At 32.0% G+C, this 14586-nt stretch overlaps 1 protein-coding gene across 1 annotated transcript; it reads right to left on the bottom strand.

The window, feature by feature from the left end:
• Positions 1-539: 539 nt before the first annotated feature.
• On the bottom strand, positions 540-12167 carry LOC123664060 (CDC42 small effector protein homolog). The gene is made up of 2 exons (XM_045598679.1): positions 11847-12167; positions 540-640 (listed from the first exon to the last, which is right to left on the bottom strand). The coding sequence occupies exons 1-2, from the start codon at positions 11986-11988 to the stop codon at positions 540-542; spliced, it is 243 nt and encodes an 80-aa protein (XP_045454635.1). The 5' UTR covers positions 11989-12167.
• Between the last annotated feature and the right edge of the window lie 2419 nt (positions 12168-14586).

Here is a 14586-nt window from a genome sequence, read left to right as displayed (position 1 = left end):
GGCGTTGTGCTTGTGTATTGCGTGTGTTTCCGGACCCCCGACACAGGAGAAAATCCTACTGGAGGCCGTTAAGTGTAAAGCGTTGAGTGTGAAACTGTATTTTATTTTATTAATTTCTAATATCATATATGTATATAAAATCTGATAGATCCTAATGGTCTATATTACCTTCTGCTGTTAGTCTACTCGTAACTTATATGTATGATAAACTTTATCCAAAACAGGTGAAACCGGCCCCTAAGGTTACTAATGTAGATCTTTAATCAATTGAAATGAAAATATATTAATGGTAATTTATTTAAAATATTTCGAAAGAATAATGCTTCAAATAAAAATGTGTAAAAGATCGAATACATTTTCATTTCTTTTCTCTCTTGACATTCTTAAATAATGTAGTGGTAGTAACGGTAGGTTTACGAGATTTAAATATTTTCAAACTTAAAATAAATAATAATAATAAATATACAATAAGTACCTATTGTACAGAAGCACTTTTTTAAATTAATTGTTCGTTCTTATCTAAAAAAAGACAAAGTTCTCTATACCTTAACACCGTACGCCATTTCGTATCCCCCCTTGCTCTGCATCTGGTTCTGTATGGAGTGTAGGAGTGACGAGGGCATGTCCACGTCGGTCGACCCTGAAAGGAGACAGAGGGTTTTTTAATTACAGATAAATTTTATTCTGTATATATATATATGTAATATGTGCTGTGTGGCTACGGCACTAAAGAATTTAGCCACCCCCTCTCTTCCCGTGGGTGTCGTAAGAGGCGACTAAGGGATAACAAGGTTCCACAACCACCTTGGGACTTAAGAAGCCGACCGATGGCGGGATAACCATCCAACTGCTGGCTTTGAAATACACAGGCCGAAGACGGGCAGCAGCGACTTCGGTGCGACAAAGCCAGCCCTGCGGTCACCAACCCGCCTGCCCAGCGTGGTGACTATGGGCAAAACACATAAGTTCACGTTATTTTTGGCGTAAAGTTGTGGAGGCCTATGTCCAGCAGTGGACTGTATAGGCTGTAATGATGATGATAATGATGAAATTTTATTCAAAAAATAAATGAATAAATAATTAGGTCATAAGACTTTAGTACTGTATTCTGAAATTAGTATTCTGAAATGAAAACTGGCAACTTTTTTTAATTCATGGATCTTCATAATTCTTTTTTACAGCACTACACTGTATACTGTTACAGGACTGTAGCTAAGTTATTTCTGCACGAAAGTTTCTATAATGATATTAAAAAGGAAGGTTGCGTAGGTACTTCATAATCAATACTTTACAATAAAGGCAGTAATATATACAAACGTCATAACAATGAATTATTAAAAAACTTTCATTAACTCCAAGCAAACTGAATGTTATAACAAGTACTAAACGCTAAAAGCAGCAAAATCTTCACAATATACGTAATTAATTAGAAGGTTAGGCGTTCACGATACAATGAAACGACACTGCCGACTTTTATTATTAGAATTAATTACATCGAATAGATTACACAAGTCACGCTATCTGTAATGAAAATTAAGGCATATTTTTAACAGCTAATAAATTACATAACTATTTTTGGCGGTTAGATAATAGTTTATCGTAATTAAATTGATGTGTGGGTCAATATTTTCTTTCTCAAGCTTATACTTATTTTATTTCATTAACTTTGAGTACACAGAAAGTACAAAAATTTTATGAATTGGCTAGTAGGCGAACCGGCGCACTTAGTACTGCCTTTACATTTACATACAAACTTTGTCTTGTAATAAAAAACGAACGCAAAAAAAGTATGATCGAATTCGGTGTAGTCGTTTGGAAGTTATGCGTGAACATACGTTTTGGCGATGAATTTTTATTAATATATAATTTATTAATATACGTTTATTACTAGTAGTCGCCTAGTGGTCGAAATTCGACCAAAATTAAAAAATTAAATTAAAAAAAGAAAAGTCAAATTAAGAACCTTTTCTTAAATTTTTTAATTTGACTACAGACTGACAATCAACAAAAGCCGTACAAAGTTTTTGCTTCACTTATTAATATATAGATATATAGAAGCGAAATACCACTCACTGATTAATCACGAAATCTCAGAAACTATAACACCTACAAACTTGAAATTTGGCAGGAAACTCCACCCCAAATGGGGCAAAACGGTGGTTAGAAGTCTGTATGAAAGTCCTGTGTTTTTGAAGTAAGAGACTTGAAATTTTAAATGTGTACTCTATAGATGGTGTGGAGGCGTGTACTAATAATGTATCTTTAGAAATCAACTCCCTTTTGGGGTTAAAACAAGGGATGGTAGTTTGTATGAAAGTCCAATGTTATTGAAGTAAAAGTACTATCGCAGAAGGATTTTAATTTATTTATCTTTCTTTTATTTGTTCCTTTCATTGAGTATTTAGCTGTTTCGAATGTAATTAAAAATTATGTGCAAATAACTAACTCCCATGTCGCGGGCGGCCGCTAGTATTATACAAACATAAAGGTACGTTTGTATACTTGTTAAGATTGACAAGTCTAATCTAATGACTAATGCAAACGAACTTTAATAGTTCCTAATATGGAAATTAATATATTTATTTATAATTCGATATCACGACTAACGTGATCAGGTTTACGTGCGACGCCGGCGGGTGCGACCTTGCGTTCGAATGCTGGCAAAGCCATGAAGACTCGGTTAGGGCCGGCTGTGAGAGCCGTCCTTGATTCACCTGACATTCCTTACAGCATAGTGCACATATAAGATTATTATAGTATACGGTTAGTTGTCCCGCATTTTAGATATAATTTCTAGTATTTATTATTATTTTATAAGCCTGTACCTACTTGATCCGTTTCAAAGAGAATATAACCATTAAACGTACCTATATTAATATAGACAAGTGAAATAATTATGTATGTAAAGAGTTATCATATTTTACCCTCTCTTTTAGAATGTAATAATATTACCTTTATCGTATATTAAGATTCAAAACTTAAAAATTTCTTGCCTTTCAAATTCATTACATTCTTATTTCGTGCAGAAAACGATTGTATTATCAGAAAAACGAGTGTGCTTTAGACCACATGACTGAAGTAAAACTTCTTTAGCTCCATCTAACTTATATCTTCCCCCTTCACTTTTCCCATTCACCTTTCGTTCGCATTGCCCGATCACACTTTTCGTAACGCTCTCGTTACGCATTCATTTGCTTACTCTCCCCAAGTCAAGCGTGCATAAAGTTTTACTTCAAAAAGTTGTTAAGTGTTACTAACTTGTTAACGTTATTTGTTAGTTTTTATTATTATGTTTATAAGAATTATAGATATATTCTTCGTGTTCTGGGTAATTGTGTTCATGTTGTGTATGTTAGTATTCGGACTTTTAACTCAGGATTCACACCCCACTATGGGGAATTACTTTATTTGATGATTTTGTGCTAAAGTGAATATTGAGTTAAATATTACCTGCATACAAACTATAAAGTATAGAAAATGAAGTCCATTATAATTATTATATTGAAAATAAGTTATTTTATATAGTAGTAAAGTAGATAACGACGAGTGCTAATTATTTTATTAATTTTCTACTTTACTAGGCCAGTACTATTACTAGCTTGGAAGTGATACTGGCGCTTTCTAACTCGACCGCGAGATTGTACCTATTATAAATTAATCTACGAAGCTGCGAATTTTAAATTAATTGCATATTTAAGTGTTTTAATGACAGTGTTTGCATACATTTTAATGTAGTAAATCAGATGATTAATAGTCATACGTGATACGAGTTTATTTTTTATATTTGCCTAACGATCATTCCTTCTGATTTTATATTTTGGTCGGTTTAGCCGTTGTGGAGATATTGAGTAAAACCATACATTTCAATTGTTACATTTACTGTGTTAGAATCTACACATGTGTAATGTTTTACTGCAACAAGACCTCTTTTATTTACCTCCATTTACTTACTAAACGTTTATCGTGGTCTGGTCGTTTGTGCTTGTGTATTGTGTGTTTGCGTATCCCCGATACACAAGTGAATCCTAGTAGGGGTCTGTTGAGTGTGCGATGTTTATTACTTGAGATGACTATTATTTAGCTGCAGTCTTTAAGTTCGGAACGATTCTGTATGGTGAGGTACTTCCTCAGTCGGGCTGCTTCAGATTTTCCTGCCGAGCCCTATCTCAGTAAAATAAACTTATATCAATTATAATGTATTATTGACCTTTTCGATATTTAGATGTATCTAAAAATAATATAATATCAGACAAAATATTGCTGGCGTTTAAAGTTAATTACGTGTAACAATTGTATTTGCGTAAAAAAAGGTTAATCTGCAACGTAAGGTCAATGTTGAAATGTTTAAGCGAAGTTAATTTGAGACCTTATGTGTAAGGTCAGTGTAAATTGGACTGTTCGAGATATCGAGGTAACTGTGAAAAAAAATCCCATATCTTATGAACTATTGTTAAGTTCTTCGATAAATATTGTATGAGAAATCTTGTAATGGTAAAAATACAAAATTGTGTGTCAGTTGTGAAGCGGACTCAAAATCAAAACCACGTCCATAACCAACGTCTTATATAGGTCATGCAACGGAGCCCAATCTCAATGGTGAGAAATTAGTACGATAGTGTCATTCATAGCTTTTAGTTTGCGTCAACGCCGCTGTACGACACTGCTATCGCTATGTGCGGTCACGCGGTGCGGTGCGGAGTGCGCACTGCGCACGCCGGTTGAGTGATCATCACATCATCATCACAGCAGCCTTTCGCAATCCCCTACTGGACATAGGCCTCCACAAGTTCACGCCAAAAATGGCGTGAACTCATGTGTTTTGCCCATAGTTACCACGCTGGGTAGGCGGGTTGGTGACCGCAGGGCTGACTTTGTCGCACCGAAGACGCTGCTGCCCGTCTTCGGCCTGTGTATTTCAAAGCCAGCAGTTGAGTGGTTATCCCGCCATCGGTCGGCTTTTTAAGTTCCAGTCGGAGACGCGGGTTCGATCCCCGCTGGAGCGGTCAATTTTTGATATGATATTCAAAAATGTTTACACTAGTCTTATTTTTTTTTCTTTGAAACAGGCAATTGACTAACTCATTTCTAATAATACGATATAGTCATTCAGTAACATGCAATCAATCTTGTTCCTTATCTATTATCAGAAACAAAAAACAATGTGTTATTGACTAAAATCTATTGAATGATAAAGTACGTAGTCCTGTCACACTTATTTATGTTTACGTAGAAGTGCTCATTGGTCATGGGAACTAGCTGTGGCGCTACTGGTTCTCTGGTCCACTCCACTAATGAGAAAACTTATGATCAACTTTCCATCAGTTGTACCATAGTTGTACAGATGATTATCGTTGTCAATGTCAAACCATTTGCATTGTCTATTCTAGGGCTGTTGATATTCTTCAAAATATCGATATTTCGATATATCGATATTTTTTCGATTGGATTTCATCGGCTTTGTTTTAAAAAAAACAATAGTAAGTCGGCTCAAAAATAATTTATAAAGTTTTTTTTTAAGGAGTTTTAGTCCATAAGGACTACGCCACTACATAGGAACATCACACATTTACATACAAGAAATTAATGAGGTCGTCGTCGCATATCAATGTTTACAATCTTATACAATAGCTTAGCAAGTTCTGAGAGAGGATACGCCAAAATTGAAATACAACCTCCAAGCTCTTTAAAATTTTGAGTTATTTGCAGCTTATACAGTTTATAATTCGGTATATTTGTTAAACAAATTAAATTATAAGTGTATTAAAATGTAAGATTTTAAGTCATTATTGTTCAATTTTAATCCGTACCAATATGAAGTAAGTATTTAAAAAATACTCGTTGTTTTATATGTTTACACATAATACATGTTACACATAACACATGAGTTCACGCCATTTTTGGTGTTAACTTGTGGAGGCCTATGTCCAACAGTGGACTGTGATAGGCTGTAATGATGATGATGATGATGATGATAATGATTATATGTTTAATTATTTGACTATTACGATTATTAGGCACTAAAAGATTGATCATAGAAGCAATTCGTTCAGATGCTATAGACGTAGCAGAAGAAATCAAATATTTAACAGCTATTTCTGATAGCACAAGAGTAAAAATTTTTACTATAAATCCAAAATGTTAACAACCCATAATTTAATAACCTTGAAATATTCGGTTGATCTAAATGATGCTTTAATACATCAGACATTGTAACAAAAATTGTGAAAAAAAATTCATTGGCATTAGACGAATTTTTCAAGAGCATACCTTCATGTCTGTCCCATAATGATGAAGTATTTTCCTTTTCTCTGCGTGGGGAAGTGCCTACGAAAATTACATTTTGATTTACGATAATTACTACTAATATCATAAATGTTTGTTACGCTTTCACGCGAAAACTACTTATCATCATGAAACATTGTACATATATTCTTGGAGGTATAAGAAGTAACATAGGATAAAAGTATCAAATATAAAAGAGAAAAAAAAAATATATATATATATATTTTTTTTTTTTTTTTTTTTTTTACGAAAGATAAAATCTCTCTTCTTATTTAATGGCTTCAGTTCGAGCGTAGCCGCGGGTAAAAGCTAGTATGTAAATAAATAAACTAAAAGAGGAAAAAATAATGTAGTGTAAATAAAGTTCAGTAGATTAAGTTCTAGTTTAATTGACGAGAAAAAATAAGAAAAATTAAAATTTACTTAAAAATACGAGTAAGTTTTAGACTACACGACGAAAGCATTACGAAACATAAGTTTCTCTGTCTTTCTACTTTCACTAACTTATGTGTCCCTTTGAGCTTCCGTTCGCCTCACCCGATCACACTTTTCGTAACACTCTTATCACGTATTTCCCAGTTTACTCCCCAAGACAAGCTTGCGTAAAAAAGTTTTACTTCAAAATATCGAGTGTCGATATTTAAATTTCAATATAGAACTTTCGATATATCGTCCAAAAAAGTATTAAATTAGTAATAAATATCGATATTTCTAAATAATAATATCGATATTTCGATATATCGATATTTTATCAACAGTCCTAGTCTATTCTAGACATCAGACGCAGGATTGTTTTCCTTTTTCTACCTGTCATAATAGCTAGCTATTACTAATTGTAAGTTTTAAATAATTTAAGTAGATTTGCACGATTCATACATTCATCCCATATTTTGCGTTCATATATTTTTTGTTATTTTTTTTCCCCACATTTTGTTTTCATATTTATAATATTAGTGAGATTACGCGAATTTTACTCATTTAATAAAACACTTTTTTCGAGTGTCAGTCCTCCCGTGACCATGGTTGCTGTAAAGTATCCGAAACGTCGGGAATCAAAAGTTAACAATAAACCACGATAAAATCCGAAAAAAGTGTTTTATTAAATTAGTGGGATTACTAATAAAAGTTTAAATCTATATCTATAATATATTTCATCAAACAATGGACAGGTAAACAAATAGTTAATATAATTATATGGAAAATTGAGATATAACATTTTTTAAATGATGATACTGTAGCACCCATGCGGTTTCAAAAAAGTTAACATTTATGTTTACCGTTCTGCTTGTAAACACAAGCTGTTTGTAACATAAAGATTGGCTTTGTAAATATGCTGGACGTACGCTAATAGGTATTTTGAAGAAGAAAAAAACTAATTCCTCCCCTGGGTGAGATTCGCAAAAATAAAAAAGTTAGGTTTACTGTCTTACATGAAATATGAAAAAAGTAAATGACTCAATTTTGACTAAAATTTTGATTTTAATTGAAGCGGTAAGTTCAAAATAATAGCGTATATTCGTAATTAAGATTACTGAATATTATTTTGTTTTCATAATTACGGCTTTGTGCCCCACAAAGATAATTAAAGTCATTTCAACTCTTCGAAACCCAGTTTCTAACACAATAGCGACCTGCTATTCATTCTTTTTATATGTATTTTGAAATAGTTTTGCACTACTTTGAAATTTATAAAAATAGGTGACCTTAAATACTACGGTACCTACTTTGTTTATTATATATGTTTTTACGCTTAATTACATAGTGTCACGTCATGATATATGAAACCATATGCGCGATGTCGAAACATTGCCTTGTTATAAATATAAACTAACATATTGTATGCCACTCAGTAATTTGGCGAACGAATTAGGTTAGTGATCCTTAATGTTAGTACCTATTAAATTTTTGTTCTTTTATACTATGAAAGCAAAATCGACAATATTTTAGTTAAATTTATGAGAATAATATATATATTTAATATTATTAGTATTTAATATTAGTAAAATGTAACAATAAAAAATTTAAACGTTAGAAAATGTTTCGTAGGCGATGTCGTATGTTGAAAAATAAAGAAAATAGAATTTATGCGCGTTTAGAACGGAGATGAGTCACTCGCCTGCTTACTCGCCTCGGCCGACGAACTTTGTTTATTTTCTTCATTCGGTTGGTTGGTAACACTGAATGTGTAAAGTATTCTAAATTTAAATAAAAACGACAACAGCGGCTATTACTGTATATAGGTACTATACTTTATTTTGTTTAAAATATAAAAGTATTGATTGCGTTCGTACGGAGGGCGGATAGTCGTAAAATATTTTTTGTTCTTAAAATACCTAAACCTTATAATTAAATTATGTAGTTCCATTAAGTCACAGACCAATGTTTATCGAGTATATTTTCGAATGGCTGATGGATTTGTCGACAAAATGCTTTAAGTTATAACTCAGTAAAGGAACAGAATTTTAACAAATATGTTTTAAATTTATTCCACTAGTATTTAAAAAAAAAAGTATAAAGGACATAGTAGCTTAGATTTTTTTTACAAAATTACAACCACTACAAGCTTTTGCATCGATAAGTAACACGATACTACCCGAAATAATCATATTAAGTGCTGAAACAAAGTGAAGGTTAAGCAAATCGATTAATATTCACATTTAATTAAAATTCACTGAAGCCGAACGAACGCGGTTGTGTTTACTCTATTTAAAAATGACTCATACTAACTTCAATGTATCTGTCAAGACGATTAAATTGTTCTAATTTTTTTTTTGTATTAAGAAATTACATTTACTGAGAATTTAGTTGTAATTTAAACGGCATTCATATTAGCAATATATTACAAATCTAGGTAAGCTCTATGTAGCAGTATTCAGTAAGCTCTCACTTTATAACAAAACGGAGCACAGATTAACATTTATATATATAAAAATATAACTTTAATATTAACATTATTAGAATGGTCAGTGGGAAATATTGAATCAATCCTACCTTTTAGTTCGTAAATAATTTGATAAGATAAATTAACGGGATTCCACAATTATTAAGAAATAATAATAAACTTAATAAAGAAGAAAATAATTACCTAAAACAATATCATATCTATAAACATTAAAAAATTTACAATATTTTTTATCAATTTGTTTTTATTCACTGTGGTATTCAAATTCAAATTTGTTGTATTAGTTTGCAAGACATGGTAAACATAAGAATTAAATCAACACGAATGCGTAAATCTAATAAATTGGTGTCCATACACAATCGCTCTCGAAAAGCGTCAAAATATGAATAAATAAAAATACCTACAATTTATACATATAATATTTAACTTTGTATCAATTCTGGTTATTGATTATTTATTTCTGCGAAAAAGTTAATCTCAGCGTTTATTCAGTCAATTTGTGTAATTATTTTACTTTTGAATGTTAATGGTGATTATTGAAGAGGATGTCATAAAACGTTAAATTATCATAGTAGGCTAGCAATGACCGTAAATGTTGATCAATCTAACAAATGTTCAATGCGAATGAAAACACATGTCAAGCCCAGTATGAATTGAAATCTGATACGAAATTATATTATCTTTAATCTTAACATTTATGTCATTTATAATTAAGTGTCAAATAATTATCAAAAATCTAATGGAAATTGTATGTACAAGACCGCACGTAGCCGTACTCTCATTATCCCCTCTATCGATCAAGTCCAATCGTCAATCACCACTAAGTAATTATATCAGACTCATACTCGTTCTTGCCGGAAATTTCGTTCTATTTAAAAAGGTTGTCATAATGATGTGCAGAAATAGACTTAAACTAGACTTAGATACTCGTGCACGTTGGTGTGGCATTAAAAATCCATCAGCCTTATTATATAATACAAGGCTTCTGCAATAAGTTAAGTGTTCATGGTATAAATGCAATAATTATTCCAGACTGTGTGCGTCTGTCGCATTACACGTAATTTGTATGAATTCATTCGTTGTAGCATCAACGATGCGACAATTCTTTCCCATATACGGAAGAAGACGTCCAACTGGCTGCTCTGACTCCGAATTTGGTACACCCGTGTATATCCAGCATACTAATGAAACGGTTTTATGTAACTATAATTATAATACGTAATCATTGATATTCAAATGATTCTTTACGTATAATAACATAAGATCCACGTTCCTTTGTTGCATCAGACCGTGGCTGTATTGTGACGTAGGAAAAAGTTACTGACGTCCAAGTGCATAAAACATCGTCGAATTTAATCTTTTTACGAAAAACTTTTCTTTACCGTAAAATATATAGTTATGAAAATAAAGTTTTACAACGTTAATAAAGCCATCGTCCATTAAAGTCTGTGTTCAAGTTTCTTTGAAACATTTAAATAACTTGACAGCTGCAGGTTTAGGTATGATGTGTAGACAGATTTGAACTTCCTCTACATTGTGACGACAAAATGACCTACTTTGGAATCGTTTTGAATACCCTCTCGAAGAGAGCTTGGAAAGCATTTTTGTTGGAAACATTCCAGAATGCTTATTGATTTTTACAGGACTTTAGACTATTGGTATCCTAAGCATAGTGATAAAATGTTAGCCTTTTTGCATATAATATATTATCTATAATTTTGATGTAAACGAGGATATTTTACTATCAAAAATATGAGACATTTTTGATTTAACAATATTCAAGTCACGAGACTAATCTTTGTGAGCAAACAACTAGTTCATAAATGGAAGTTGCATGACAACGCTTGTCTAGTTTTTATAACATTTTAAGGACTACTATAATTGGTTTAAGTATGAAGATAAAGACTAAATAAGTTAAGCATCTAAGTCTATTTGCGAATAAAAAATGTAAGAGGCTGTTGACATTTTTAAAATGGGGTTTGATACATCCTTAAAACCATAAATTGTATTTTTTTTCTTGTATATCGTATTTGGAATATTGCAATAATACTTTTTACATCTTTGTAAAAATAATATCTGAGAAGAGACTTTACTATCTGTGAAATTTAAAACAAAATATAATTTATATCAAAATATTTACATATTATGCCAGAAAGAATTCCATAAAAATTAAAACCCGCATATAATTTAATAGACTGTTACTACAGTGTAACAATTTTAATAATAATTTGGTTAACGGTAAAAAAAATGTACGAAAACTTTGTTATACATAATTATGTATTCGAGTCGAGTATCGATATCGTATTAGTGATGGGTCATTCACATTGTTCTAGAAGGTTGTCATTAATCGAGTGACAGACTTATCGTATTCAAGTGCCACTTGACGTATGAAATTAGACTTACATTTTGTAAAAATATGCTTAGGTATATTAAGTTTCTCATTTTATTTGCATTATTTGATGAACTATAGTTTTAAGCCTAACTGTTAGAGATTGTATCTTAAAAAAAATATACATATCTGGTTCATGTATCTTACGAAATATGTAAATTTATACAAGACATAATGTATGTTTGACAACATAATCTAGAACAATATGGAGAAAGTAATAAAGAAACATAAACTATCGAAATTGAGTAGTTTTTTTAATAATGTTTAACTTACCGATGTGTCCTGTGTGTTGGAAATTGGTCGGTGCACCAATCATAGATCTGTCTATTCTCCGCCGGGTCCTCTGTGCCTGCGCTGCGGGTTGGTAGCAGCAAGCGAACCACTGCAGCCACATCTCACTGCCCGTAGTTGCCATTTTAAAAAAGTCTACAACACCACTACACGACACTAGCCTTCAAGAAACGGCGCGTCTAAACGCGGCACAGATTTTACAAACTTTATAACGGTAGTAAAATTCAAATTTCGAAAAGTAAATATTCGAACCTTCGAGGATCGAAGGTCGCAAATGGCTCACGAATATTTTTTTCGTTCTTGACTAGAAGTAGTTAACACTTGAATGTAATAGATTGTCCCTTTGTCAGATTATATATGTCTTATTATCAAAATATATCTCAAACTGAGAGATGCGTCTCCTTCGTTGATCTCGCGTGTACTGATAGTGATGTCCGCATGGCTCGCCAGTTAGCTGTAAAAGAAAAACTTCATAAAAGGATGTTCAACGAATCGATAAACGTTTTTTTTTTTTTTGTAATAGGATAAATTATAGTAACTGCCTATTTAGGTTATATATTAAGCTAATGATTATTTGTCCAGACGATCAATCAATATTTTATTTTATTCGTCATTGAACAAACGAATAAAAGAGTCTTTACTGTAGAATTTTTATCACAATTAGTTGTCGTTAAAATTACATTACAGTTACATTACATTACAGAACATGTTGACATTTTTTTGTTAATCAACTAATGACAGTTTCAGTGTAAACGTTTCAAATGTTTTTGTTTATAAAGTTTTAGTAAAAAAGTTAACATTAGAAACAAGTCAGAAATAAACAAATTTATTCATCATTTAGTTTATGCATTTTTGTATATGAAACAAAAGAATTACTCAGACTTGTAGCTATTGTTTGTTTATTTTCTGTCCACTTTTAATAAAGTGATAAGAACGCATGTTACTCGTAAGTTGACTAACGCAACACTGGTACACAGTGTAACGTATTTCCAAATATACACACTCATATCCAGTGCAACTGTGCAAATTGAATAATCTACGTAAAACTACTCATATAATATAATCCCGTTACCGACATACGAAAAAAAGAAAAACAACACAACATACGCAATTTCTAACTGAACACTTTTACTAAGAAATGCTTAGCCTTAATCATATCTTTGACTTATCACGTCAGTTAAGAGAATGAAGGCGATAATGCCGATAACATGCGACGGATGCTGCGTTGAGTCGACCTCAGTCGTGATCATCATTCTGATAACGAAAAGAGCATTTATTCGAGTTTATTTTAATATTTTCACTCCTTTTGTAATTACGTGTCGGTAAATTATTTTACCGGTTTTGTTTTATAAATTAGGTAAAGCTACTATTAATATAAGTTATAAAGCAACTACAAAATTGTTTTTTGTTTATTATTGCAATGTTCAATGTCTTTGCAATTTGTTTTATTTATGATATTTAAGGGAACGATTAAATGTTGATGAACGAATAAATAAAATAAAAAATAATTAATAATAATAATAATAGAGTTTTTATTGCAACACCATAATATGAAAAAACAATAGTAAATAAAAAAAAGATGTACAAAGGCGATCTTATCGCTGAAGAGCGACTTCTTCCAGATAACCTTTGGGCACAGGACATGATATAGTAGTGACGGATAGGAAGTGTACAATATTCTTAAGGATGAATAAAAATAGTGTATGATAGATCCAATAATACATACGCATACACATATACAAATATCAATACATAAATAATCATAAATACATACAAGTATCCATACATAAATAATCAAAATACTATTAATATGCGTGTATAAATGTAAAATATATATTGATAATATAAAATATGCATGTTAAAATTCTGAATATTATTATATGTTAAGGGACATATAGTACTTCTTTAGACGTTGCTTAAAACAGGCTGGAGTAGAAGCACGTCTTATTGGAAGCGGAAGTGAATTCCAAAGGCGGACAGCTTTAGCAGTGAAGGAACAAGAATAGAATTAATTTACTACTAATATAATTGAATTTTCGACTATTTTAGGAAAAGCGAGAAGAGGGAACACTTCTTGCTTTGAAAATTAAACAATAAATGGTATGAAAAAACGTAGAGAGGCGTCTAGCAAATGTGGCAAGTAGCACATGAAGCATTTATAACGTTAGGCTTACTACTACTTACTATCTTTCACACTAGGTAAGTATCCCTCTAATTAGAGGTCAAATAAAACAGGATTTCATCACTCCATCTTTCTTTCATCCCATCCTTCCTTTCTTTCATCAGCCTCTCGCAGTCCACTGCAAAAGTAATGAAGTAGTGCAACAAATCAGTAATGGAGCAGTGTCATCACCTCAGCTCTAACCCTTATTCCATATTCTCCTGTATATGACAAAATGTATTTGTACACCAGTGGATAAATTAAGAGATGAAAAAACTCAAGAAATTTTTAAATCAGATTCTAAATATAAATATATTAGACACACACACTTCAGCCTATCGCAGTCCACTGCTGGATATAGGCCTCCACAAATGGCGTGATCTCATGTGTTTTGCCCATAGTCACCACGCTGGGCAGGCGGGTTGGTGACCACAGGGTTGGCTTTGTCGCACCGAAGATGCTGCTGCCCGTCTTCGGCCTGTGTATTTCAAAGCCAGCAGTTGGATGGTTATCCCGCCATCGCATCGGTTGGCTTTATAAGTTCCAAGGTGGTAGTTGAAC

Source organism: Melitaea cinxia, chromosome 21, assembly GCF_905220565.1.
Source record: "Melitaea cinxia chromosome 21, ilMelCinx1.1, whole genome shotgun sequence".
In the NCBI taxonomy this organism is placed as follows: Eukaryota; Metazoa; Arthropoda; class Insecta; order Lepidoptera; family Nymphalidae; genus Melitaea; species Melitaea cinxia.
The sequence above is the reverse complement of the archived record's forward strand: the minus strand, read 5'-3'. Positions and strand labels throughout refer to the sequence as shown.